The sequence below is a fragment of the Paroedura picta genome, chromosome 9, assembly GCF_049243985.1.
Source record: "Paroedura picta isolate Pp20150507F chromosome 9, Ppicta_v3.0, whole genome shotgun sequence".
Lineage (NCBI taxonomy): Eukaryota > Metazoa > Chordata > Lepidosauria > Squamata > Gekkonidae > Paroedura > Paroedura picta.
The window spans coordinates 1,415,213-1,442,500 of NC_135377.1; the positions used below are offsets into that span (position 1 = coordinate 1,415,213).

Genomic DNA, 27,288 nt, shown 5'->3' on the forward strand with positions numbered 1-27,288 from the left:
CCTCACCCTGCCCTGCCTGTTGTTCCTCCGCCCTCCCAGGGGACTTTGCTGCACTGCTGCACGCGGGGCTGAGCGTGAAGCGCGCCCTGCTGCTGAACTTCCTCAGCGCCCTCACGGCCTTCCTCGGCCTCTACATTGCGCTCTCCGTCTCCACGGGGGAGGAGTTTGAAGCCTGGGTCTTCACGGTAGCCACCGGCCTCTTCCTCTACGTGGCGCTGTGTGACATGGTGAGTGCTGAGGCCCGCCCTGACCCCGGGCCCTGTGGCTCCTTCTTCAGGCCTTGTCCTTCGGTCAGCCTCGTCCTTCCCTCCTCCGGCAGGGAAAACCGCACTTCCACAAGGCGACTTGGGACCCCCTGCCCAATTCTTGGCACCTGCACGAAACTCAGTGCCCAGGATCTATTTGCACGGTGGTTTTTCCTTTCTGCCAGACACCGACGGCCTGAATAGCAGCGAGACACACGGCCATTCCACTGCTGTTGTCTCTTCTTATGGTTCTTGCTTGCGGGGCTTCAGCTTGTGATGGAGCTGGCTGTTCCAGCCTCTGGAGCTGTGGCAGAGGGGAAAAAGAAAGCTGGCAGTCCTAAAGATTTACAGGTTAAGTACCTGCTTTTCCATGGCAGGTAAACTGGTGTCAAAGCAACCTTGTTTGGAAAGCATGGGAACATTCCAAGCTGTCTCCTGCGGAATCAGGCCACTCGTGTCCTGACCTGGATCGTCACAGCCAGCCCGATCCCGTCAGATCCCATCACAATCTAAGCAGTGCTGACCCAGGCCAGGCCTTGGGTGGGAGACCTCCAAGGGGTTGAGCAGTGGGTCCTCCAAAGAATACTAGGTGGGGTCATGATTTAGTGTGAGGCAGTTTCCTGTTCACATGTCCTCGCTTTCATCAAGAGGGGACCATACCTCAATGGCAGAGCGTCTTGGCATGCACAAGGTCACAGGTTCGATCCCTGGCATATCGGGTCTAAAGGACCAGGCAGGGGTGGCGTGAAGGACCTTCGCCCGAGACCCTGGAGAGCGGCGGCCTTCCTTTGTGCCTCCCAGTGGCCGGATTCCGTACAAGGCAGCTTCCTGGGTGTGCAAACAGCCCTGTGCATCACGGGGATTAAAATTCAAGGTGATGAAGGAAGGAAGGCATTCTTCCCAGCCACAGATGATTTCCAATGGGATCCGGGAGGGAAAGCAGGAATGAAAATAATCCTGGGTAGAGGCCCTTGGCTGGGACGAACACTGCGGACAGCAGGTGGGGCCTCTCCTGTGGCCTTCCCCCTGCGTGCTCCTGGCTTCCAGCCCGGTCCAGGCTGAGCTGTCCCTTCAGTGCTGCCACTTTGGCTCAGCTGCATCTGGCTGGCCCCGCCCAGACCCCCACCCCATAGGACAGCCATTCAACCAGGATCTACCGGGCAACCATCAAGGGCCAGTCCAATCCAGGGGGAAACCTCCTTATTTCCTTCCCTTATTTCTAGCCCACCTTTCTTTCTGAAGGCAGTCCCAGAGAGTAGCCATGCTAGTTGACAGCTATAATGAGTCCCATAGCACCTTAAGGGACCAACACGATTTTCCAGGTTTGAGCTCTCAAGAATCCAGGCTCCCTTTGCCAGATATCAGAGGAAGGGAACTTGGACTCTGGAAAGTGTATATTGGTGCCTAAGGGGCTGCTGGACTCTAGGCAGATGGCACAGAGTAAATGGATGTGACCCCAGTACAAGCAATGTAGTAGGACTAGGATTATAGGGGTCTGAATGTAAAGTGTTGAGTATGCACAATTTGGGTCCCAGTCAGGGATGCTTGAAGTGTGGGTTTCCGCCCTCGCTCACACTTGTGGGTTTTCTCACTCTTGTCCTCTTGCAGCTTCCGGCCCTGATGAACGTGACGGACAAGCGCCCCTGGCTGCTCTTTGCCCTGCAGAATCTCGGCCTGCTGGCCGGCTGGGGCATCCTGCTGCTGCTCTCGCTGTTTGAAGAGAACATCACGGTGTGATCTCCGAACGCCAAAAGGACTGTGGCCGCTCTTGCTGGATCAGGAGGAAAGGCCTTTTGGGGACCCCCTGGGGGAATAAGCGGGGGGAGAGGGGGGCTTTCGCCAAAATGGGGGGAGGTTGCGTGTACACTGGGAGGGGCAGTTGGGAACTCTGCAACCATGATCTGACTTCAGAACTGGGCGCTGTGCACAAAGCTGGGTGTATGCAGCAACGGACATGTCTGGCACACCCTTTAGCTATGCACCAGCAGCCCTCTGCTATTTATTGTATTTATTTTGCCCCTTCCCACACCTGCCTCTCACCCGACCCCACGGTCACAATGTGGTTGACAGAAGGCCCCTCCCCCTGATAGGTTCTCGGGGGCCCGTCTGTGCCTTTCCTGTTCGAAGGTGCTGGGATTTCCTGACCGGAGCAGCCTCTTCTGTCTTCCGAGAGAACCGTGCCGAAGAAGCTTCTGTGCCTCCCTAGCAGATCCCCGCTGGGCTCCCAGAGGGAGTCAGCACCCTAGTTAGTCCTGAGGCCAAGTAAGAATGAATGTAGCTCTGCAGAGAGAGAGACACACAGGAGAACGTTGACGATTTAGAGGGCTGGCTGAGGAGACCTGAGGTCCCAAGGAGCGGCTTGAGAGAGCCTGCGGCAGGAGACCTCCCAGGTCGGGTCGGATTAGGATTGCCAGATAACGCTGGCAGCTTCTTCTGCTCAAAGTGGCCCTGTAAGGGGGCTCTCTCCCTCACTCCATTGTGTTTGAGGACTCCTTACTGCTCTTTTCTGGGGGGTGGGGCAGCCCAATCATAAGTCCGGCCAGTCAGCTAACAATCTCTTTGTTGATCTCACATTTACTTGGAAGGGTCCCCGTCTGCCCCCGTTCCCTGTGCTGGCTGCTGCCTCAAGCCGCCAGCCGGCAGAATAAGAGGCCATCCTCCAGTCTCTCTTTTGCTGGAGCATTTTGTAAGAGGGGCTTGATGTGATAAATAAAATCAAGGTTTTAAACATTTTTTGCCTGATGCAGCCTACATTTCCAACTGAGGGCGAGAATATCTTCCTGATAGGCAAATGAATTGGGGATGGGGATGGAGAGGCCAAAAATTTGTTCCAACCTTCTGCAAGGCAGGCAGAGTGGAAGGGCAGCAATTAAAGCTACAGCAAATTTTCTCCTGAACTAAAGGTGGAAAACAGAATCAAATTCAAACCTTCATTTGGAAAATAGGGAAAGCAGGAGGCACGCCAAGCACTGGGCACTCAGCTAAACACAGAGAATTAATCCTGAACCCCTCAAGTGATACAACAGGGAGCACACACACCAAAGGAAACACCTTTAAGCCTCTCTTGAAAGAGGGTAGGTGTGGGAGGGATACTTCTAGCAAGAGGGGGAACAGGGACACACAACAGTGGTATGCACTGGGTGGCATTCAGTGGGCACAGAACAAAAAGGAAGTAGGGCAGACGCTGAGGCCAGCTTGACATTTCCAAGGGTCCTAGACAAAGTCACAGGGGCTGTAGCACCTGTGCTGCTCCAAGTATTGGAATGTGGGGTTATATTTATATAGAAAAGAGGCTCAAAATGAGACACAGAGGGATTTTCTCCTCAGTGAGAAAACCTGAACAGAACATGAGGTTTTCCAGGTTACAAGCTATGCAAGGCAGGAGAAAAATGTGGGGGAAATTTAAAATTTTGGAGTAGGAAGTGACTTCCCAGGAAGGGGAAGGCACTGATCTAGTCCTGGATGCGATATCACAGGACATGGAAGCATATTCCCATTCAGCTCCCTTCCCAAATTCCACTTTCTGCATTTCCCCTGTGAAATGAAGCAACAAAGAAATACCAAATGGAGTCTCCAGTGGGAAATCGCCATGTAGAAGCCGTCTGTAGGTCTGACAGATGTGTTGAATCTTTTTCTTCTGTAGCAATTACATTGCTAAATATAACTAGTGCTGTAGCATATTTTGGTTATTCATACATCACTCCATCACAACCTGCTGAAGGAGGCTAACATGAAGATAACATTTAAATGCACAAAATGTAAGAGCAATTTGATCCATAAAACTCCAGCAGTAAAGGCATTCAGCATGAATGTTAAAACCACAGCAGCCCGTTGGGAAAGCCAGCAGCACAAAAGGGTAAAAGCAGAGGTCCTTAAGACATCTGGAGATGGAAATCAGCCAGGATTCAATGCAGCAACCCGTGAAAATAAAGAGCAAAAATTTGTGGCAGGAGAGGAGCTTTTGTGAGTCATGGCTCACGTCTTCAGATACAAAGAGTAAGAGTCCAGGAGCACCTGGAAAACGAACATAATTTGTAGCAGGGGAGGAGCTTGCAGGAGTCAGGCTCCCTTCTTCAGGTGGATCCAGTTGGGTGGTCCAGTTAGTCTGCCCAGAGCAGAAGAATGGAGCCCCTTAAAAGACTTGAGAAACTCTGTGGCAGGAGGGGAGCTGTAATGAGTCCCTGCTCCCTCCCTCATCGGGTGAAAGGTCTAGCTAAAGCCCAGGGTGAATGGAACCGTAGAGGTGGTCGGGGCTGCAGAGGACATCTAGTGCAATCCCCTCTGCAATGCAGGATCAGCCTACGCACCTTTGTTTGTTTGTTTATTTATACCGCCCTTCCCTACGGCTCTGGGCAGTTTACATAAAAGATTTTTGAACATTCACATAGAACACTCTCAAAATCAATATAACAGTGTAACAATAACAACAACACATCAACTGGAACTTCAACAATAACTTGACAATCCCTCAGCAGGTTCGGTCCTTCAGTCTGGGGGGCACCTGAAGGTGTTATGGGTCAGTCGGCCCCTCCAAATGCCTGGTGGAAGAGCTCCTTTTTGCGGGCCCTGCGGAATTGTCGAAGTTCCGGCAGCAAGCAACTGTGGTGTGTTGCAACCTGACCCAGGAAGAGCACTTAAGAGGAGCCTTGTGCAGTCCTTACTGCCCACCCTGAAGTTCATGCATCCTGGAAAATCCAGGCACAAAGGAGGAAAGAGCGATGCAGAAGCATGGCCTGAGAGTTTTGCTCTGCGAGAAAGCTCTGTGAGAACTGCTCTGCAAGAACAGTGCTAAGAAAACTGTGACTGGCCTGAGTCCACAAAGCTGGCTGCATGTGGAGAACGAGTGGGGCATCAAACCCGGCTCTCTTGATTAGAGTCCACAGCCCCAAAGTGGAGGGTGGACCCAAGACCACGGCGCTTCCCAGAGGTCCCCGTCCTCCCAAGTCTCCAGCAGGAGTTCCCCTGGCAAGGAGGGGGGCCTGGCACCCGGGGGAGGGCGCAGCTGCTCTGGCGGGGGGGGGGTAGCACTCTGCACACGCTCAGAGGCGCTCTTGTATGTCCAATGAACGAATAAATGAATATATTAAGGAGCTATGGCGATCTGGGGCCAGAGGGGAGTGTGTGTTGCCTCTCGCCCCACGTGCTCCATGGCCCACAAGATCTCAGGGGCAGAAAACGCCAAAGGGCTGGCTCCCCCGGGAGGACTCCAGGCCCCCCCTGGAGGTTGGCAACGCCGCCTCTCACACAACCCTCCCAACGCCCGAGGCAGGCAGGCAACCCCCCCCCCATTCGGCAACGGCCAATCGCTCAGCTACACTCTGGCCAATCAGAGCATTTTCCACGCCCTCATGCCCTCCGCCAATCGGGCGCTCTGGTTCCCTCCCGCCCGGCTGCTCTCGGTCCGGCCTCCTTCTTCCGGGGCGCTCCGGTCTCCTGCTCGCCCGCGTCTATGGTTCCGGGGCTCTGTTTCCGCCCGGACTGTATTCCGCGGGACTCCCGGCCGGCTGAGGGGACCGGAGGAGAGGGGAGGGGAGGTAAGGCCCGGGGGGAGGCGGCAAAGACGGCCACCCCCCCCATTCCAAAGTGCCTCCTGCCCGACGGCGCCTAATGGGCGGGGGGGGAGGTCTCCAGGCGGGGGTCTCTGGGGGGGGGCCTCCCTGTCAGCCGCCCGTACATTTGAGCCGCCCTAATATTGAGCGCTCCGAGCAGGGGAGGCCAATCGGGGGCTCTCCAGAGGTCCACGGACTACAATGCCCATGACAGCATGCTGACAGGGGCTCATGGGAATTGTAGTCCGTGGACCTCTGGAGAGCCCCCGTTTGGCCTCCCCTGCCTGAGTGATTCACGCTTCATATGAATTCACCGTAAAAGGACCAAGTTTTGTTCTGGGTGTAAGCCTCCACGTGCAGGCACACTTGGAAGACGTGTGCATGCACACAAATACTTCTACCCAGGATAAAACTTTGTTGCTGTTAAAGGTGCCCCTGGACTCAGACTTTGCTCTGTCGGTAGCTCTTAGCCATGAGAGCTCAGTGGAACCTCCAGCTTCTGTGGCAGTATATCTGTGAACACCAGCAGCCCAGATTGGCTCCGGTTTTCATGCCCTGCCAATAAGCTTTCCAGGGTCATCTGACCGACCACTGTTAGAATGTTGCTCAGGATCACCCCTTGGTTCAATCCAGCAGGATAAACTGTTCATAAATATTCGGATGTGAATGGGGTCATAGAATCATAGAGCTGGAGGGCTTGAGATATAATCCAAATTCAGGGCTTTAATAGGATTAACCATTTTGCTTTACAGTTATTACTCTGCTTAGAAATTTTGACTGTCTTAATGTCCAGGAATCGATCCAAAAGACAGAGCTGGGTCAGGGCTTAGGTACAAAGTTGACACAACCAGGTTGTGGGATGGGTGCTATCAGGGTGGCTGAGTGGTTCATTACTCAGCAACCAAAGTGTCCAGTGCTGCGGTGGGGAGGGGAGATCAGCCCCTGCTGCAGTAACCTGTATTGGGCTGAACGGTTTGCATGTAGAACCTGCACTCCTCCACTCAGCGGGGCTTTCTACCTGGCATAGCTCTAACTTAGTCTTGGTCAGAGGTTACTCTAACTCTTTGTGGGAGCAGGACTGGCTGTTTGAGACTTTTCCTTGTCTCTGGGACAGTGCTCAGGTGGGTTCTCATCCCTGAGGATGCACTAATTCTCTTGGTCATGCTGGAGTGCCTACCGCATGAGAGTTGTGTCATGCATAGCATCTGCCTAGTTTCAGGGGTAGGCAAACAGAGATTCCCTTGGGCCAGTATTGGCCTAATTCCTCAGTTCAAGACTGACTGGGGCCTTAAGACCCCTCCAGTGGAGGTAGCCAGCTCTCCCCACTAAGATGTTTCTGTCTGTGCATTTGCAGGGAGCCATCCAAGATGTATGCCGTGTACAAGCAGGCACACCCTCCCACGGGGCTGGAGTTCTCTATGTACTGCAATTTCTTTTCCAATTCTGAGCGCAACTTGGTAGTGGCCGGAACCTCTCAGCTGTACGTTTACAGGCTCAACCAAGACTCTGAGGTATTCCAAGCTTTCTCTTTGTGAGCCGTGTTGAATGTAATGATGCATGTTTGCAGGAGGGTTTGCGGAAGACCAAAAAGGAATTATCACTCGGTGTTGCCTGTAAAACCACATTTTTCGTTTCTTTCAAAATGGCATCAAAAGTCTGGCTTCCCTATCCAAAGCACGCAACATGCTGACCAATACCACCAGTGATGGTCAAAGGACACACCTCTGTGTCTTCTTTCTCGAAAGAGAAAGAGGTGGCCTATCTGAAATGTAATTCTGTTTGAGATTTAATAATGTTAATGCTTAAAACGGTAGGCTTTATATGCTTTATAATGGATTTTAGATTATTTTATGTGTTATTTATAATCATTGTTGTGCATCATCCAGAGCCCCTGGGAAAGGGCCGCCTACAAATGCAAATATAAACAAATAAACAGGATGTTAGTAGAGCAACTGCAGGGGCTGCCCATACTCTGATCCTGTAGCACCTTTTACTTTTACGTTTGGCCTAAGCCAGTGGAGAGGTGCTCGTCTCATTCAGAGATGTGGAATTAAAGCTGCTCTGCAGAGGTGGCCGAGAGGGGAGAAAGCACTTCTGGAGCTGCAGGATGGATTTGCTGGCACTTGGTTTTTGAGCTGAGGAAGGAACTGTGATGCCCTCTGGGAGGAAGTCTGAAAAATTCTGATCCCGTTTCTTCGTGGGGAGAGGGAAGAGAAGCTGCATTTCCTTCACACCCAGGGATGAGCTGAATTGCCCATCTTGAGAAACATCCACAGCCGAGGGGCAGAAAGCCAGAGGCTGCAGCAGTGCATGCTTGGGGATGAAAGCCAGGCAGTCATCTGAGAGGTGCTGTGCCAAAATGCATGCTGGCAGGATGGATCCTGGAGCGTTTGTGTTCGGGAAGGAGTAGCGCCTGGCTGAGTTGTTTTGCCCCCCTTTGCTTTCTCTCTGGAGTGCTGATTTATCTTCCGGACTGAGATTGGGGCTTGCTTTGGCTCTTTGCCCAGGAAAGGGGGTGATGGGGAGCCCTGGCCCCCTGAGCAAGGCAGAGCAAGTGGGGCAGAGTGCCTGCTCTGTGACCGGCAGGCTGATGCCGTTCTTCTGCTTCTCTTCCAGAGCTCTACAAAAAATGACAGGAACACAGGTGAGTGGAGGGGGCATGAAGCCACGCCTTGTGGGAAGGCGGCTAGACTAGCTGCTGTGTGGGTGCGCTGTGTGTTTCCAGCCCTCGGCTCTCTGGTCCTCTCCCTCACCACCCCCATTTGCTGTCTTGTGCAGAGGGCAAAGGCCACAAGGAGAAGCTGGAACTGGTGGCCGCCTTCTCCTTCTTTGGCAATGTCATGTCCATGGCCAGTGTACAGCTGGCGGGAGCCAAGAGAGATGCCCTCCTCCTCAGCTTCAAGGATGCCAAGGTAAGAGAGCAGCACATGGGAGGTTTCTCTGAGGAATGCGTGGCAGTGAGATGCAGAGAGACCAATCGTGCATAGTCCAAGACCATGGCATTCCTTCTAGGAAACTGTCGTCCAGTTGATTGCAGTGACTTACACCGTGTAATCGGCCTTGAGTCACATGGACACCCGAAGCCGCCTTACCCATAATCAGACCTTCAGTTTATCACAGTCAGTCTTGCCTATTCATAGTGGCTCTCCTGGGTCTCAGTCAGAAGTCTTCCCCATCCCCTCCTGCCTGGTCCTTTAACTGGGAGATACTGGGGACTGAACCTCAGACCTTCTGCCTGCCAAGCAGGGTCTCTGCCCCTGAGCCACAGCCCTTCTCCTCACTCGGAAAGGTAGACTTTCAGTAAAGTCGTAGTAAAAATAATGTACTGACCTGGATGGCCCAGCACGGCCTGGTCTGGTCAATCTCAGAAGCTAAACAGGGTCAGGCCAGGTTCGTATTTGGATGGGAGACCACCAAGGAAGTCCAGGGTTGCTCGCAGAGACAGGCCAAGGCAAGTCGCCTCTGAATGTCTCTTGCCTTGAAAACGCCTTGGCTTGCTGTAGGTCAGCTTTCCACCCCCACCGCACCCAAGAACAGCGACAGGGGAAGCTGTGGAGGGCCAGGTGGGTGGGTGGTCTGCAGGGCTTTTCCCAGAGATCTCGCTCACTAGACTGGCACTGGGCCTTCCTGATAGCTGTTTTTGTTTGCGTGTTTTTAGAAGGACACGTTCTTGACTGCTGGATGAAAAGTAGCCTCCCTTTCTGTAAGCTTTGCAGGCCCAAACTGTGGAGAGATGATGGGCGTATTTGCACACAAATGCATTTGCCTCCAAGAGAAGAGGAGCGCCACAGGGAGAGTCCACAGATGAGGCAGGGGTGGCTGTCTGGCTTCCCAGAGTTGAGGGGGGGACAACTCTTGAACTGGGGTCTTGGCCTACCCTTGAGGGTTCTAAGCGGGATGTCGGGTGTGACTAAGGGGCCGTTTCTAACGGATTGTCCGCAGAGTCCCTCCGCCGCCCTTGTGCAACTCCATCTGGCTCCAGTCCTTGGCTGTTCTGGGATGTCGGGATCCGAGTCCTTGCCGGGGGTGATGGCGTCAGGGCCTCTCCACAGACCACAGAAACGGTTTATCGGGTCATCCTGACCTGACTACAACAAGGTCTCTTGGCAGCAGCGGAGATCTTGCATTGGAGGCAAATGGCCGTCCCATTGGCACACTTGGGCTGAGTACTTGATAGCTTCAAAGCAGCAGTAGAAGTCTCCCTGGTCATCTTGTCGCATGGGTGTCCCTGGCACTCGTTTAGCCTGCGGGTACCTCTGGGATCCTGGCACAGTGTGGTGGACACAGCCACGAAACGGCCAGTGCTGAGGTGGTGGCTGCAGCTTTCCTTCAGTCGCCTAGAAAAGACCTTTGTGTTGTTGTAGCAGCGGCTGCCAAAGCAACATTTTAAAATTCTGCCCAGCCAGTCAGCAGCCTTGCTTGGCTAAAGCCTCACCCAGTGCCTCCACTCTCTCAGAATACGTGGTGGGCACCAGGAAAGGTGTGGGCAGGCACACATGGGCACCACGTTGAGGACCCCTTTGGCAGGCAGGGTGATGACGAAGCCGGGCCACCACCTGCAATGTCATAGCAAATGTGTCACTAGAGGAGGGAGGGTGGCACCCACTAGCTTCCAGGAGGGTGGCACCCATGCTTAGAGTCTTGTGATCAAGAAAAAGAAGAAGAAGAAGAAGAGTTAGTTCTTACATGCTGCTTTTCTCTACCCGAAAGAAGCTCAAAGTGGCTTCCCTTCGCCTTCCCTTTCCTCTCCCCACAACAGACTCCCTGTGAGGAGGGTGGGGCTGAGAGAGCCCTGATATCACTCCTCAGTGAGAGCAGTTTTATCAGCACTGTGATGAGCCCAAGGTCACCCAGCTGGTTGCATGTGGGGGAGCGCAGAATCGAACCCGGCATGCCAGATTAGAAGTCCCCACTCTTAACCACTACACCAAACTGGCTCTCTGTTATTATAACGCACTGTTATTATCCCGCCGTTGCTCCAAGGAACTCCGGGAAGCAGGCGTGTTTGTCCTTTCCCATTTTATCCCCATGACGTTCCAATGAGGGAGGGGAACGTGTCAATACAGACTGGTATCCCCATACCTATGTGAGCCTGTGGCCAGGATTATACTATTAATATATATAAGGACTTGTCACTGATGAAATATCTGAAAACGGAGATTACCTGGATTCCATTTTGACAGAAGTTCTAAAGAATAAAGAAACAAGGAAAACCACAAAAATAGGACATTTTTCTTTATTTATCATATTGCCAGTGAATAGGTCTGTTTCTCTCTGTTTCCTTTAATTATTAGACTGTCCTTCTTATACTCTTGTATGAGACTCCGAGTGTGGCTGACCCTGGGTCACACAGCAAGCATCGTGTCAGCGTGGGGATTTGAATCAGGGCCCCTAGATCCTCCTCTGCTGCTCTCACCGCTACACGAGCAGATTCTGCACCCTTTAATGCCCCTTTTTCCTTCCTTGCAGCTGTCCGTGGTGGAGTATGATCCTGGCACTCATGACCTCAAAACTCTCTCCCTCCATTATTTCGAAGAGCCGGAGCTGAGGGTAAGTATTGGAGCGCTTGAGGTTTAATTCTGAACGCCTCGGGGGAGAGTCGTTTGCATTCCTCCTCCTAAGTGATGGATCTCTCGCAAGCTCTGAGCTTTTCCCCCTCCACCCCCCTATCCACCCACCCTGTCACTTGATGGCACATCCCGTAGCAAGTGAGCAGCCAGTCAGGGCAGGGAGACCCTGGGATTTGTTAACTATAAACGGCAAACTCTGCCAGGGGAGCAGGGGAATGTTGCTTGAACCCAGAGGATGTGAAGTCTGTCTTCTTTCCTAAGTATCTGCCTGAGATTTAAGATCAGAGGCCTTCTTGACTGGTCCACCAATCAAAGAAGTTAGTCTGGTAGGCTCATGAGAGACAGCCCCACAGTTTTGGAACAACCTCTCCGGAGAGTTGCACCTGGCCCTCCTCACTTTCAGTCTTCAGCAGACAGCTTTATTTAGCATTTGGCTAATTCAGGCTTCATTTAGTGGCTGTCCTAACTGGAGTTTTTAAATTGCAGTCTGTAGCGTTTTTTTTATAATCATTGTTTTATTTTCTTTGTAAGTCTCCTTGAGTTCCGCAAGACAGAGAGACAGCTAATAGACATTTTAAACAAAATAAATAAGAAGACGGGACGGCCAAAGGCTGCTGTGATCTGTGCTCCTCTCCCCCAGGACGGCTTCGTGCAGAACGTCCACATCCCGAAAGTGCGGGTGGATCCTGATGGGCGCTGTGCGGTGATGCTGATCTACGGAACCCGGCTTGTGGTGCTGCCCTTCCGCAGAGACACGCTGACGGATGAGCACGAAGGGGTCGTGGGGGAAGGGTGAGGCTTCTTGGGTTTGGGCGGAGGCTTCTTTGGCCACCTGGGCATGGAGACCGAGCAGAGAACAGCTGCAGCCCTCCATCCCTGGAGACGAGTGAGGTTTGGAGGGGGGCATTCTCCAGACTGCAGAGGGCTGCCTTAGGTGCAGCAAGGCTTTAGGTGGAAGAAAAGCCTCCTCCACGTGATTGGTCAAGATGAGTAGCCATCTTAGTCTGTCTGCAGCAGGAGAGAAACAGAGAGTCCAGGAGCACCCGAAAGACTGATATAATTTGTGGCAGGGGAGGAGCTTTTGGGCATCACGGCTCCCTTCTTCAGACAGAACAAGATAGGTGTTAGCCTGTCTGAAGCAGCAGAAAGGAGCCAGAGTCCGGGAGCACTTTAAAGAGAAATCACACTTGTGGCAGGGGTAAGCTTTTGTGAGGGGCATTCATTGTGGCAGGAAGTGGTGGTGCTACAACTGTGGACTGGATAGATGTGTGGAGTAGAAGTCCAGCAGTGGCTCTGAGCCACAAGGCTAGAGGGAACCCTGGCTCAGAGGCTCTGTCTTCTTGGTGCTTGGGTGGGGGCAACAGTGGGAAGGCTTCTGGAGTTCTGGCCCCACTAGTTGATCTCCTGAGGACACCTGGGGTTTGGTCACTGTGTGACCCTGGGCAGGCCATTGGCTTAATCTCACATGGCTTCCTTATGTTCTTACGAGTTACTGCTTACCTCTTCAGATACAGACCCTGTCAAAAAATTTTGGTGGTCTTTAAGGTGCCACTGGACTGTTGCTCTTTCTGTGCCTCCACATGATGCCTAAATAAATAGGTGGAACTCACTGATTTAGCCTGCAGTGTTCATCCTGCATCACAAAAGGGAGCGTGGTGGAGGGGTTAAAGTGATGGACGGTTCATTAAAAAATGAATTTAAGTGCTCCTTCTGAGGTCAATGGAAAGAGACCAAGAGTTCACACTGCAGTCCCAAAATAGTAAGTAGCAAAAACTCCCCAAAAAGCAGGGAACCTTGTGGAAAAATTCAGAAAGGATAAACAAACGAACCACAAAGAAACCTCAAATACAAAAAAATATGCAGATTGAAAAATTATGCAAACAATTTTAATAACAATATATAAACTCTACAAACTATTCTTAAATACAATATACCCTGTGAATTGTCAAACGATCATATGATATGTGAAGAAGTCAGAGAAAATTATACAAAATTTCATAATACACAGAACATTTCAAAAAGTCACAAAAGTGCAAGATTACATAATGTCTCCTCACAACCAATCACAATCTATATTTATAACTCCCATCTAAACAAGCAGTAGGTAGAATAAAAACCAGAATATATTAAATGCATTTAAATAATACAATATAAATTTTTTCCCCAGCTCTAAGGTTGTCCATACGGTTTCTAGCTGACTTGTGGTCTATCGCTACGGGGCCCGTTTAAAGTGCTTGGTCCTAAGGGAAGATGCCTGTGGTCCCTCTGAGGAGGGATGCTGGCACCTCTTCTTCCCCTGCCTCCCCCCCCCCCAGTGATCCTGCAATCTCTTGTTCCAGGCAGAAGTCCAGTTTCCTGCCCAGCTACATCATCGATGTGCGGGAGCTGGACGAGAAGCTGCTCAACATCATCGACATGCAGTTCCTGTACGGCTACTATGAGCCCACCCTCCTCATCCTCTTCGAGCCCAACCAGACCTGGCCGGGGTGGGTCCTTCCTTACGGTTGCCAGAGACCCAGGAGGATCTGGGCACTTGTCTGGCCTCCAGTTGTGTGTGTGTGTGTGGAGGGGGGGGGATGGTGAATAGGACCTTGCCTGCATTCTCTGGCAGGGGCTCATGGGAATTAGTCCATGGACATCTGGAGGGCTGCAGTTTGACTACCCCTGCTCTGGAGGCTGGAGCCAAGAGAGCAGGGCTTTCCAGCTGGAGGGTACACCTTTCAGGAAGCTCCAAGACCACTGGCCAAAGACGGCCTGAGGGGTCAGGAGAACCCTGGGCTTTCATATCTGTATCAGTGTGGGTGAGGAGGAGGCAAGTGTGGGGCAGAGGCCCAGTGAAGCCGCTGAGCGCAGTCCCCGTTCTTTTCCTGGCCTGGGGGCATCTGGAACTGCCTCCCCAGCTTGGTCGTTAAACCCCTGAGCTCTCCTTCCTTGCCTCCTCCGCAGGCGAGTGGCCGTGCGCCAGGACACGTGCAGCATCGTGGCCATCTCCCTGAACATCATGCAGAAGGTCCACCCGGTCATCTGGTCCCTCAGCAACCTGCCTTTTGACTGCACCCAAGCCCTGGCAGTGCCCAAGCCCATTGGTGAGAGGAGCAGCTTCCGGCTGCCACGTGGAGAGGGCAGGGGGGGGGGTGCTGAGCAAAAGGGAGTACTTTTGAAGCATGGTGTGGCAGGGAATTGTGGCCTGCTTTGGGGCGAGACCTCCTTTTTGTCTGGCAATCCCACATGGCAGCGAGGCTGTCTGGAAGATGGGCCGAAGGCTCCAGGTACAGTGCCTGGTATCTTCAGTGAACAGGGTGGGGAAAGGCCTGTGCCCAGTGGAGGAGGGCATGGGCTCTGCTTGGGGGAGGCCAAGGGTGACAACCCCCCCCCCCCCCTCCATCTCCTAACTCTGCTCCTAGGCGGTGTTGTGATCTTTGCTGTGAATTCGCTGCTGTACCTGAACCAGAGCGTGCCCCCCTATGGGGTGTCCCTCAACAGCCTCACCAATGGAACAACCGCCTTCCCACTAAGTAAGTCGCCATGTTTTTCATGCCCGTCCCTTCTTGGGCTCCCAGCCTCTGGGATGTTGGACACTGCGAAAGGGAACCTCTGCCCTCTGTACTAAGTCACAGGCTATATATAGGCCCAGGCCTTTCCCTGCTGGTTTCCCTTTTTTGCATCATTTAGGATGGGAGGAGAGGAAGGATTGAGAGGGGCTCTGGCTTGGTGCTAGAGCCTCTGGTTGGCATGCAGAAGATCACAGTTCAATCCCCAGCATCTCCGGTTAAGAAGAAGGGTTGGTTTTTATATCCTGCTTTTCTCTACCCAAAGGAGTCTCAAAGCAGCGTACAATCTCCTTCCCTTCCCCTCCCTACAACCCCCGGTGAGGTAGGCTGGGCTTAGGGAGCTCAGAGAGAACTGCTCGGTGAGAACATGTCTAGCAGGATTGTGACTGGTCCAAGGTCACCCAGCTGGCTGCATGTGGAGAGATGGGGAATCAAACCCACCTTGCCAGACCAGAGGCCACTGCTCTTAGCCACAACCCAGCTTATAGGATCTGGTGGGAGGGGATGGGAAAGACCTCCGTCTGAGACCCCGGAGAGCTGCTGCCGGTCCAAGTGGACAGTTTGGCCTTTGATGGGCCAGGGTCCGACTCAGTATGAGTTAACTTTTATGTGTTCCCTTTTGTGATGGTGGCCAGATCATGTATGGGCACCACAGAGTGGTGGGACTGGGAATGTTCATCACCGTCGGGTGTGCTCGGGAGCCTGGTTTTCAAGAAATTTTACTGCCGAGCAAAGGATTATGGCAGGAAGCCTGGTTTCCATTTTTTTCTCTGCAATCACGGGGACTAGAAGCATGCTTTTTAAACACATACATGCCTGTGAGTACATAGGAAGCTGGATTTCCAGGTCATCCAGTCTGGTAGCTGGTTACCAATTCCAGCTGTCCCTGGAGGCCCTGAGTAGCATTCTAGACTGGGCTGCATCTGCCCATGGGACGGCTACTCCTCCTCTGCTCTGGGCCCCACCTGTGCTGCTTGCGGTGGAGGGAGGGCAGGAAGGCATGAGCTCCTGTTCACCTCTTGTGGCCTTTCCTCATATGCCCAGGCCCATGCCCATCATCCCTTTGGGGCCAGAAAGAACTTAAGCCAGATTGGCCCAGGGGTCCCTGGGGAAGGGGCGGGCGGGGGACGGGACGGTAGCTGTGTATTTCCTGCATTGTGCAGGGGGTTGGATGAGAGGGCCCTTGCGGTTCTTTCTAGCTCTCTGTCCTGGTCTCCTTTTTGCAGGGGTCCAAGAGGTGGTGAGGATTACACTGGACTGCGCCCAGGCTACCTTTATCTCCTATGACAAGATGGTGATATCGCTGAAAGGAGGGGAGATGTAAGACCTCTTTGCCCTCAGAGTTTGGTTCCTTTTGCAAGCAAGCAGCGGGAGGGTGGCCATCTGTGCAGACCGGAGGAGTCTCCATTTTTGATAAAGGCAACTCCTTATATTCTCCTGGGGTGTCTGGATGCCAGAGAGGAGTCTCCCTGCTCCCAAGAGGCTTAAACATACAGACTCTGAGATCAAAGTGTGAGTCTAGGGGCACCTTGAGGACCAAGACAATGTAATTTTATTATTATCTGTTTATTCCTATATTATCCTTCCAGCAAGATGGCTCATGGTGGTGTACATCAGTTAAAACATACAATAATACGATCAGTTCAGTTAAAAGCAGAAGTTTAAACATGAAATCGTATACCCAGAATTAAACTTTGTTGGTCTTCAGCGTGCCCCCTGGACTCGTACTTTCTTCTGTCACTTCAAACCGGCACGATAACCCACCTAGGCCTTGCGGAGAGCTGCTCTGGGCGTTTCCGTGTCCTGAGGCCTTGCTTCAGCGGCTGGGAGGCTGTGGCTCATCCTGTGGCTGGGTCTGAGACTCAGGCGGCTGTTCTTGATCAGGCTGCACTGACTCCCCCACTCTTGAGGAACATGGCCAGCATCTTGTGGGGGGGGGGCGTGGGGGGTGGTGGTTTGAAGCTGCTTCTGCATCGGGGCCTGGGGGGTTGATGAACATTTCTCACGGGAGGGAATGCTGGAGGAACATGATTGTCTGAAGAGCCGCCTGGCAGTAGAAGCCCCCCCTCCAAGCAGCCTGCTTCTGCTTGGCTCCCACTTTGGGGCTACTGCAGAAAACGAGCTCCTAATGAGGAAGACAAAGTTGTTCTCGAGGAGTGCAGCTTGCAGGAGGAACGACCTTTTAGCATTTCCCTCGACCGGTGCTGTCTGCTGAGGCAGGGCCGGGTGACTTTGCCTGTTATCCCCATTGCCTCTGGGGGAGCTTGGTCTGCAGGAAGCCTTGGGCAGGGAGGGCTTGCAGGGGGATCAGGCTGCGACTTGCCCAGCCCCTCCCTGGATGGTTCCCCTCATTGTGGCCTTCCCGTGTCTTCTCTTAGCTACGTGCTGACCCTCATCACCGACGGCATGCGGAGCGTCCGATCCTTCCACTTTGACAAGGCAGCTGCCAGCGTTCTCACCTCTTGCGTAAGCCACACTCAGCTGTGGAGCGGTGGGTGGCAGTCCAAGGGGTCGTCTACATGGCTGATATAACTCCAGAGCAACTTCCATCCCATTAACTGGGCGGTAGAAAAGGGAGCTCAGCTTCCTGGTCCACTGAGAGGCACAGAGGTGTGCTCAAGAGAGTTGGGAGAGCTCTGAAGGAACATGAGGCTCCTTTGTCTGAGGGACAGCCTGGCAGAATTTCATGGTGTCAGGCAGGTTTGGGGCAGTGCAGTGCCCAGAGCATGCGCCACTCCCAGGGTGAGAGTCTTGCAAGGGAAAGAACAGACTGCAGGTGGACATTGGCTTGACTGCCTCTAGATTTTGTTTCCAAAAGTTCTCTTACGTTATTTATAGTCTGCATTCCTCACTGGGACTCAGTGGAGATTATAACAAGGGAGTTGGAACCATCAGCAAGGTGGGATGTTCAATAAACAATGCGATAGGACTAGAGTTGTGGAACAAACCAGAAAGCTGGGACAGAAGCTAAACAGAAGTCCTGGAAGGGAGGAGCTGGATTTTGGTACCCTGCTTTTCACTACCCAGAGGAGTCTTCAAGTGACTCACAAACTCCTTTCCCCACAACAGACACCCTGTGAGGTGGGTGAGGCTGAGAGAGCTCTGAGAGAACTGTCACTGGCCCAAGATCACCCAGCTGGCACAGAAGCAGCAGTGGGGAGTCAAACCCGGTTTTCCAGATTAGAGTCTGTCGCTCTTTAACTACATCACTACGCTGACTCTCGCGGCACATTAACCTGGTGCATTAAATATGTGGAAGGAGTCTGCTTACAGTGAGCTACAGGGAAAAGAATAAGCCACCCACAGGAAGCGTACTGCAAGAAAGAGAGAAGGAATACCTGTACGAGAGACCCCAAATATGCATTTTGAACAAGAATGATTGGCTAAACAAGAATGAGAAATAAAAAGATAGTCAACTCATGGTGCTTCTTGTGTGTAACCGTTTCTTTAATGTCCTCAGCTCTCTATCAGCCTTGTTTTGGTGATCTTTCCTGTATGAATACAGGCCTTGGGTCTCTTGTACAGGGATTTCTTCTCTCTTTCTTACAGTGATCTCTACACAGGTTGCCCTGGCAGGTTACTGAGTGTAGCTAGGAGCAGTTGTCCCGTTTTGTCTCTGGGTCGTCAGTGCCACTTTGGGAGGCCCACCTTCATGCTTCTCTCCCCTGCTTCCCCCTCCCTGAACCTCTCGCCTTCTCTGTCTTGGGCCTCAGATGGTCACCATGGAGCCGGGCTTCCTCTTCCTGGGATCCCGCCTTGGCAATTCCCTCCTCCTGAAATACACGGAAAAGCTCCAGGAGACCCCCATGAGCCTCACTAAGGACTCCGCAGAGAAGCTGGTGAGTTCAGCCAGCGCCGTCTTGTCCATTTCACCAAGAAGGAGGCTGCCTCACATAGAAGAAGCTCCTACCCTGGCCAGGGGGGGTGTCCCCAAGGGCCGGCCGGAGGGCAGACGAAGCAGCAGGAGAGGCTGGCACCTTGGGTGGCTCTGCGGGCCAAAGCCTGTGAGGGGGCAGAACGGCTGTTTGGGGCCCTGAGACTGCCTGGGACCCCCAGCCTCTTGGAGCTTGATGGCATGTTTGGAACTCTGGGGGGGAGGAGCTACACAATGGCTGCTGCAGAAGGCGGAGCCAGCCACAGAATGGCTGCAGCCACAGCTTCCTTCAGTCACAATGTGAAGATCCTTGTGCAGGGCTGTCAGCTGCTGGCAAAGCAGTATTTTTAAAGGTTTTCCCAAACCCATCCAGTGTCCCATGCCTGTCCGAAGCCTCGGTGTACACAAGCCCTGCCTGCTGCCTCAAATCCCTTGGCGGGCACAAGGAAAGGCGTTTGCGAGTGCCACATTGGGGGGCCCTGGCCTCGGGAGCGTCCTCCTTAGCCTGCCACTTCTTTTCGCCTGCAGGAAGAGCCTCCGGTCAAGAAGAAACGGCTGGAGCAGTCGGTGAACTGGGCTGGTAGGCGTGTGTGGAGTTGGGGTGGGAGAGGCAGGTTGGGTCTTGGCTCCAGGGCAGCCGTGCCGGCTGGACTTCCTCCCCTCAGTGGGGCTTTGCACGTCCCGAGCGGACGGAGAGATCGGTTTTATGTTAATATTGCAATGGCGTTAATTATTGTGTGGCTACAGGGGGGAAGTCGGCCCCGCAGGACGAGGTAGATGAGATCGAGGTGTACGGCAGCGAAGCCCAGTCTGGGACTCAACTGGCCACCTACTCGTTTGAGGTATGAGGTGACAGGTGCTTCTCGCTGAGGGCTCAGCGCATGCTTGGGCTCTGAAGCATTTCCTGGGGGCAGGGGGGGAAGGAAAGGGGACCAGTGGGGGGCTCAGTACCATGGATTGGGAGGGGCCCCTGCTTGGCATGCCGAAGGTCCCGTGTTCCATCCCCAGCAGCATCTCCTGTTGAAAGTCAACCGGGCCATGGTTGGATTGGAAGGGCCTGTGCCTGAGACCTGGGGAGCGGCTGCCAGTCTGAACAGACAGGACGGACCTTGGTGGGCGGAGGGTCTGATTCTGAATAAAGCAGCTCCTGCTGGCTTCGTGCGTGATCTGATTCCTTCCCTTTCCTCTGCCAGAGCAGATCTCTAAATCCACCTTATGAGTCATGTCCCTACTCCCCAACTTGAGCTATTTCTCAGGCAGGAAGTTATCCATGTCTTTGATGTATCTTCCCCCCCGCCCCGACTGTGACAGGTGTGTGATAGTATCCTGAACATCGGTCCCTGTGCCAATGCTGCCATGGGTGAGCCTGCTTTCCTCTCGGAGGAGGTATGTACTCTGCCCATTTGCGCCCCGGGCAGGACTTGAGACCTAAAGAAGAAGGCCCTGGGCAGGGCTGGTGGGGAGATTCCAGGGCTTTGCGTTTCCCACCCTGGGTAGTTCACAGGGCCTGCGAGGCAGAGCTCTTTCTCCAGGCGTTTGGTTGAGGCCTGAGCAAGAAGGTTTTTTGGGCCTCTAAGCACCAGTCCTGAGAGAGATGGCTGCTGGAGGGGACTTCGAGGTGAGCGGGAGGAGTGGGATTGCTTTTTAGATGGTTGCATTCTTAATGTATTTTCCTTGCTGTCAACTGCCATGGGATGGCTGCTCCAGGCTATACATTTGATTAATAAAAATAAATAAAATTACGGAGTGGCCTGGAAGGACTTTCCCTGGGAATGCGGGAGGCAGCCCCCCTCCAGGCCTTGCTGCTGACATCCACCCTCTCGTTTCAGTTCCAGAATAGCCCAGAGCCTGACCTGGAGATCGTGGTGTGCTCCGGCTATGGCAAGAACGGTGCCCTCTCGGTCCTGCAGGTGAGGGAGGGAGGCCCCTCTTGGGGCGTGACGTGTGCTCAGGAGGGCTCTGTGCAGAGAAGGCCTGTGTCGCGGAGGCGAGTGTGGCACAGGTCAGGTGCCGGTGCCAGACCAGCAATTCGGCTTAGGCATAACAGGGTGCAGGTCATTGGTGCAGCCTGGAAACACCTGGGGACAAGGAGGGGAGGCAGAGGGCAGGCCACAAAGTGATCTGACTTCTTCAAGGGTGAGGCTGTTGGTTCTGAAGAGGGGGGTGCACCATGGGAGTATGTTTGGGAAAAGATGCAGAAGAAGGCCCTCTCAGATGCCGGGTGCTGTGTGCTCTAGGATCCTGGGCCTGCAGAGTGAGGCTTCTGGCCACTGTCCAGCCCCGATGGGTGAGAAGGCACTCGATCCATATCAGTCTGGCTTCCGACCTGGCCACGGGGTGGAGACGGTGTTGGTCGCCCTGTTGGATGACCTCCGTCGCCAGCTGGATAGAGGCGGGTCGGCAGTGCTGGTTCTTCTGGACCTGTCGGCCGCTTTTGACACCGTGGACCACGAACTACTGGTCCACCGCCTCGCCGAAACGGGGATACGGGGCACAGCTTTACGCTGGATACGCTCCTTTCTCCAGGACCGGACCCAGAGGGTAGCAGTGGGAGATGAGCTCTCGCGCCCCTACAGACTTCCTTGTGGGGTCCCACAGGGCGCGGTCCTCTCTCCCACATTGTGCAACGTCTTTATGCGCCCTCTGGCCCAGCTGGTGCGGAGTTTTGGGCTGGGTTGCCACCAGTACGCTGATGACACCCAGCTCTATCTCCTCATGGACGGCTGCCCGGACTCTCCCCCGGAACCATTTGCCAGATGTTTGGAAGCGGTGACAGAATGGTTCGAGCAGAGTCGCCTGAAACTCAACCCCTCCAAGACGGAGGTCCTGTGGTTGGGACGTAGGGGGCGGGAACAGGAAGCGCGTTTACCCACCCTGGGAGGGACGCACCTTACCATCGCGTCCCAGGCCAGGAATTTGGGTGTGATCATTGACGCCTCCCTGACCTTGGAGGCGCAGGTCAAAAGAGTAGCGGGCCAGGCATTTTTCCAGCTTCGCCAGGCCCGACTACTAGCGCCCTACCTGTCCCCCGAACACCTAGCCACAGTGATCCATGCAACGGTCACCTCCAGAATAGATTTCTGTAACTCGCTCTATGCGGGCCTTCCCTTGTCCTTGGTCCGGAAACTCCAGCTAGTGCAAAACGCAGCTGCCACGTTCCTCACTGGTACACCTTGGAGGGGGCCCACATTCAGCCAGTGCTGAGGCAGCTGCACTGGGTGCCAATTGCTGCCCGGATCCGGTTCAAGGTTTTGGTTTTAACCTTCAAGGCTTTACGCGAGTTGGGACCCACATACCTGAGGGACCGCCTATCGCCCTATGCCCCCCGCAGAGCCTTACGTTCTGCGGGAGAAAATCTGCTGGTCGTTCCCGGCCCCAGGGAAGCACGCCTGGCCTCGTTCAAGGCCAGGGACTTTTCGGTCCTGGCCCCTACCTGGTGGAATGAGCTCCCGGGAGAGCTGCGGGCCCTGCGAGATCTTCCGTCATTCCGCAGGGCCTGCAAGACGGAGCTCTTCCGCCAGGTTTACGGTTGAGGACGAGGCTAACATCTATGCCCCCCCTGGGGACCCAGGACCCGGGACCTGGGATTGAGATTGGGGATTAGTACCATCAGTATCCCCTCTCCACCTGCTTGTAGTAGGAGGGGGAGGTTGATTAGCCTATCTTGCCAGGTTAGCTTGCTAACCGATAATGTTATATTGTAATTGTTGCTGAGGGTTTTTAATGGATTTTATTGGGGGTTTTAAAATGTTGTAACCCGCCACGAGCTGTAAGGGAGTGGCGGGCAATAAATCGAAAGATAATAATAATAAGATAATAAAGGTAATTAGGGAGGGGCACAAGCCAAAGTTTCCCACAAAAATGCTCTGGTTTGTGCTTCCCAAATGGAGGTTCAGGAGAGGCATCTCCCCTAACAGTTAACTGAGCTTTGTCTGATTTGGGGGTTCAGCTGGCAGCCATTTTAGGATAACATTTAGGATAACAAGGTGTGAATGCCCTGCTGTTAACCTAAAATGGCTGCAAACAATTTCAGGGGTCAGTTTTGCTTCCCCCTGCCTTCTAAATGGGAAGTAGGACCAGCCTGACCAGACGTGTCTGTTGGGGGTAGAGGGCGTCATCAGAATTCAGGAAAACCCGATCCAAACCAGAATTTTCTGGTCCATGGCCATCCCTAAAGATAATTTTGAGCGCCACACCTGCCGAAACTCGGAAGGTGGAATAACAGAGTTCCAACCCCCCCCCCCTTTCTCCCTTCTCCAGTCTCACAGCCGCAGTACGTTCTGTAGGATAGCAAATGTAGTACTATAGATGATACGCAGCAATTTGTTCAGTTGTGTAATTAGTGCACATGGCAGAATCTGGCTCTTCTCAGTTCTGGGGCACAAATCCTAATTTTCTTTTGTAGTGCCTCATGTAGAGCCCGGCTGCCTCTCACGGAGTTGGTGGGACCCACCAAGTTTAATTCTTGTTCAAGTTTAATTGAAGACCCACAAAGTTTAAGTCTGGGCATGAGAGTTGATGGGGCTGGAAGATCTGCCATTTCAGACAAGATGGGCTTCCATATAGGGAGGCTTGGCTGTCCCGTCTGGCGGTTGTCAGTGCAGGAGAATCCACCTCCCGTCACGAGGCCTGTGCTTGCCCCTCTCTTTGCCACAGAAAAGCATCCGCCCTCAGGTGGTGACGACCTTCGAGCTCCCGGGCTGTTACGACATGTGGACGGTGATCTCGCCCCAGAAGAAAGAAGAGCCGACCGTAAGCACACTTGTGGGAGGGGCACAACCCGGAAAAACGTGGTTGGTGTCAGTTTGTGGTCAGACCACGGATTGAACTGAGCCAAGAGGCTTATTGCAAACTGAACGAGTTTGTGGTTTGTGGCCCTGCAAACCCCGTTGAAACCTTGCTGTTTGCAGGCAGGCGGACAAACAGCTGCACGGTGGGGAGCAGCAAGGAACAGAAAGCAGGAGTTGAAAGAGACCCAGAGTCTCTTTGCACCCCTGCTTTCTGCTCTATCCATGAACCTCTACAAACTGCTTTAAAAGTCCATGTAAGTTTGTGATGGCAGAGCTGTCATGAACTTTGGTTAGTGAACCATGAACAGGGCCAAATTTGTGACATTCTGCATCGTGGTTTGTTTGGTGGCCGTCCCTAGTGCTATTTCCCAGGGCACAGAGGGTGTGTGGGTCTAGCCTCTTGCAGTAGGCAAGGCTGCTCCATCCTCTTGACTGAAGCAGGGGGCAGGGGAAGAGGCTGAGAGGGGAGGGGACATGCACCATTTCTTCCTTCCTGTTCCCTATTTTGGATTTTGGATATGTGGCCCCTCATGCCCAGGGAGGCAGCTCTCTGAGAGAAAAGAGCAGGGGCTTTTATACCTCACTTTTTACAACCTGAAGGAGTCTCAAAGTGACTTTGTCCTCCCTTCCTCTCCCCACAACAGGAACCCTGTGAGGTAGGTGGGGCTGAGAGAGAACTGCTCTGCAAGAACAGCTCTAAGAGAACCCTAACCCTGGGGAACCAAGCCCAGCTCTGCGGATTAGAGGCTGCCACTCTGAACCACAACACCACACCGGCCCTCGAAAGAGCTGGATTTGAGTCCTGGGAGCTTTCGAGCGTCAGATCTGACAAAGAGAACTTTGACCCTCAGACCCTCCCAAAATCTCATTGGTTTTTCGACTGGGCTCGAATCCAGCTCTTCTGCTACTGAACAATACGGCTACCCTCTGAAGTTACGTGAGGACAGCGTTATATGTTGGCGAGGATGGCTTTGCCTGTCCACGCCAGGGTGGGTCTGGGGCTCCCCTGCCCCCTGACAAAAGGGGGTCCCTGCAGGCAGAAGGGCAGTGAGGCCAGGGTCCTGGCGAGTATATCTAGAAATGGGAGGAGTCCTGCTAGCAGAGGGCGTCCTCCTGTTCAGCATCCTTTCCCCCGGAGATCCACCAGAGGCAACTGGGTAGTCCCTGGGACAACCATGAAGGCAAACACCACCTTGGATCTCCAGCAGCTGGAGTGGAGGGCTGCTATGCCTCTGAACATGGAGGTTCTGCTTAGCTCTCAGGGCAAAGAGCTTTGTGCTCTGCTCGTCTCCTGTCAGTCTTTCCCCCTCTGGCAGGAAGAAGAGGCGAAAGAGGAAAATGCAGAGAAAGAACCAGCCCTGCCGGAGCCTGAGGACGATGGGAAGCGGCACGGCTTCCTCATTCTCAGCCGAGAAGACTCTACAATGGTACGTGCTGGGAAATGCTGGGCCTGAGCACACTGGGCTGGCCTGGGGGTGGGGGAGGGCTCCGTGGGCCTTGCCTCTTTGCCAAACTGGTGGAGTACGTCCTCCATCCCCTTTTGCTCCAGCCACAAGCTCCTGAAATGGGTGCCACAAAGGGAACTCTCAAGGAGTGATCATAGAGCACAACACATTAAAAAGCCATGCCAGTTCCCACAGTGGTCAGTGAGGTTCCCCAGAAAAACTACAAGGAAGGCCCAAATTACAAAGCTGCCTCCTATATCCCCCCTCCCCATTCAGACTGGCATTCCAAGGTTCTGTTTAACTCTGGATCCTCTCCTCCTTGAATCTGTCTAGTCCGCCTTTAAAGCCATCAAGGCTAGTGGCCGCCAGTCACGGCATCCTGTGGCAGTGAATTCCACACGTTAAATGTACTTGGTGCGAGGGAGTCCTCCCTTTGCCCTGCCTGGGATCTGCCACCCACCAATGTCATGTGGTGCCCACGGTTTCTAGACCTTTGAGGGCATGTCTGCCTCTGCCCTGGGATTTACTTCACTTGCACTCTTCTTGTTCCTTGTGAGACAGGATGGTCTCCGAATGGGTCACCACCAGGCATTTTGCCTCCAGTTTCCTGTTTGGATTTTGCTCGTGGGAACGTGTTCAGCAAAGGCACACCAATTTGGATAAACGTCTTAGCCAGGTGGGAAGTGCCAGTTCCCTGCTTGCATTCCTTCCCTCTTCAGATTCTACAGACTGGCCAGGAAATCATGGAGCTGGACACGAGTGGCTTTGCCACGCAGGGGCCCACCGTGTACGCCAGCAACATAGGCGAGAACCGCTACATCGTCCAGGTGTCTCCCTTGGGCATCCGCCTGCTGGAAGGAGGTGAGAGCTGCCGGGTTCTCTGGCGCTGCCTTCCGGGCGGCTCTTCTGTGAAAGAGCTCCTGCCCTGGAAAGGGAGCAGGGTGGGGACAGCTGGGACGCCTCCATTGCAGCGGTCTGGATAGATGACACCACGGGTTCCCCAACCGTTTAGAGCTTATGGGCACCTTTGGAAATCTGACACAGTGTGGTGGGCATAGCCACTAAATGGCTGCTGTTGGAGGTGGGGCCAGTTGCAAAATGGTAGCTGAAGGAGGTGGAGCCAGTTGCAAAATGGCAGCTGCAGGAGGTGGAGCCAGTTGCAGAACGGCAACTGCAGGAGGTGGTGCCGTGCAGGGCGAGGGTCACGGCCGGAGAAGGCCTGTCATCCATCTGACTGTGGCTCTGCCTCGCAGTGAACCAGCTGCACTTCATCCCCGTGGACCTTGGCTCGCCGATTGTGCACTGCGCCGTGGCTGATCCTTACGTGGTTATCATGAGCTCCGAGGGGCAAGTGACAATGTTTGTGCTGAAGAGCGACACCTACGGGGGCCGGACACACCGGCTCACCTTGCAGAAGCCGCAGCTGCACCACGTGAGTGAGGGGCTTTGAGAGTGAGAAGGAGCTGCCCGTAACCACTGCAGAGGAGCGGGGGGGGGGGTCTTTGGGCGTCCCAGGGCTTTTGGTAATCTGAGCAAGGGTAGCCTTTGGCATGTGGTGCAGAGGTTTGCATCTGGAACACCTCTGCATTTTCAAAAGTTTCTACCCGGTATGATTGCTTGCAGACTGCAAAATCGGGTGGAGGAAATGAACCGCTTTGCAAGAGCCCCTTTTAATAAATAACACAGAGAATACGCAAATTTGCTTTAATTGCATAGATTGTTTTGCATTTGGACCTGTATGTGTATTTTAGAGAGAGGAAACGGAACTTCCTTGCATCTGGGGGTGTGGCCTCACCTGTGTAGGTGCTGGTAGGGTGGGATGACTTGCTTGAGAGTTGAGGTTCATCTTGGGTGCCAAATGCCATGTTAGCAAGCGCGGGAACCCACCCACCGTGTGCTGATCCCCTGTTTTGTTCTCCCCCCTCACTAGCAATCGAAGGTGATTTCGCTCTGTGTCTATCGGGACGTCAGCGGGATGTTCAGCACTGAGAGCCAGTCATCCAGCTCGCGGGATGAGCTCTCCTTGAGGAGCCAGTTGGAAACAGAGACGCCCATCCAGGACATCAGGTGGGGCTCAGGGGGCCCAGTTCAGACCACCCGCCTCCTGGAGTAGACGGGACAGTTGAACTCGACGGAGAGGAGGGAGGAGAGTTGGACAGGGCCTGCTTTTCCTACATTCTGGGGGAGTCACCAAGCCTGCGGGATTGACAGAAGCCACAGGGTTAAAAACATCATCGTTAGTTCTTTCATTTCTTTCAGGGAAT

General features: G+C 53.6%; 2 protein-coding genes across 2 annotated transcripts in view; both read left to right on the forward strand.

Annotated features, from left to right (window-relative positions):
- The window catches only part of SLC39A4 (solute carrier family 39 member 4), a 33,835-nt gene extending 30,860 nt beyond the window's left edge, over window positions 1-2,975 (forward strand). The window contains exons 11-12 of the mRNA XM_077351290.1: window positions 40-227; window positions 1,854-2,975. Coding sequence (XP_077207405.1) covers window positions 40-227; window positions 1,854-1,982 — 317 coding nt within the window. The 3' untranslated portion in view covers window positions 1,983-2,975. The remainder of the gene's footprint in view (window positions 1-39; window positions 228-1,853) is intronic.
- A 2,670-nt stretch (window positions 2,976-5,645) lies between these two features.
- CPSF1 (cleavage and polyadenylation specific factor 1) overlaps window positions 5,646-27,288 on the forward strand; it is a 33,692-nt gene continuing 12,049 nt past the window's right edge. The window contains exons 1-21 of the mRNA XM_077351291.1: window positions 5,646-5,779; window positions 7,149-7,305; window positions 8,411-8,438; window positions 8,573-8,706; window positions 11,264-11,344; window positions 12,005-12,156; window positions 13,704-13,850; window positions 14,311-14,450; window positions 14,769-14,879; window positions 16,142-16,235; window positions 17,294-17,381; window positions 18,629-18,754; window positions 19,318-19,369; window positions 19,537-19,631; window positions 20,101-20,175; window positions 20,619-20,699; window positions 23,446-23,541; window positions 24,896-25,006; window positions 25,744-25,885; window positions 26,278-26,456; window positions 26,955-27,091. Of these exons, the coding sequence (XP_077207406.1) occupies window positions 7,162-7,305; window positions 8,411-8,438; window positions 8,573-8,706; window positions 11,264-11,344; window positions 12,005-12,156; window positions 13,704-13,850; window positions 14,311-14,450; window positions 14,769-14,879; window positions 16,142-16,235; window positions 17,294-17,381; window positions 18,629-18,754; window positions 19,318-19,369; window positions 19,537-19,631; window positions 20,101-20,175; window positions 20,619-20,699; window positions 23,446-23,541; window positions 24,896-25,006; window positions 25,744-25,885; window positions 26,278-26,456; window positions 26,955-27,091 (2,213 nt within the window). The 5' untranslated portion in view covers window positions 5,646-5,779; window positions 7,149-7,161. The remainder of the gene's footprint in view (window positions 5,780-7,148; window positions 7,306-8,410; window positions 8,439-8,572; window positions 8,707-11,263; window positions 11,345-12,004; window positions 12,157-13,703; window positions 13,851-14,310; window positions 14,451-14,768; window positions 14,880-16,141; window positions 16,236-17,293; window positions 17,382-18,628; window positions 18,755-19,317; window positions 19,370-19,536; window positions 19,632-20,100; window positions 20,176-20,618; window positions 20,700-23,445; window positions 23,542-24,895; window positions 25,007-25,743; window positions 25,886-26,277; window positions 26,457-26,954; window positions 27,092-27,288) is intronic.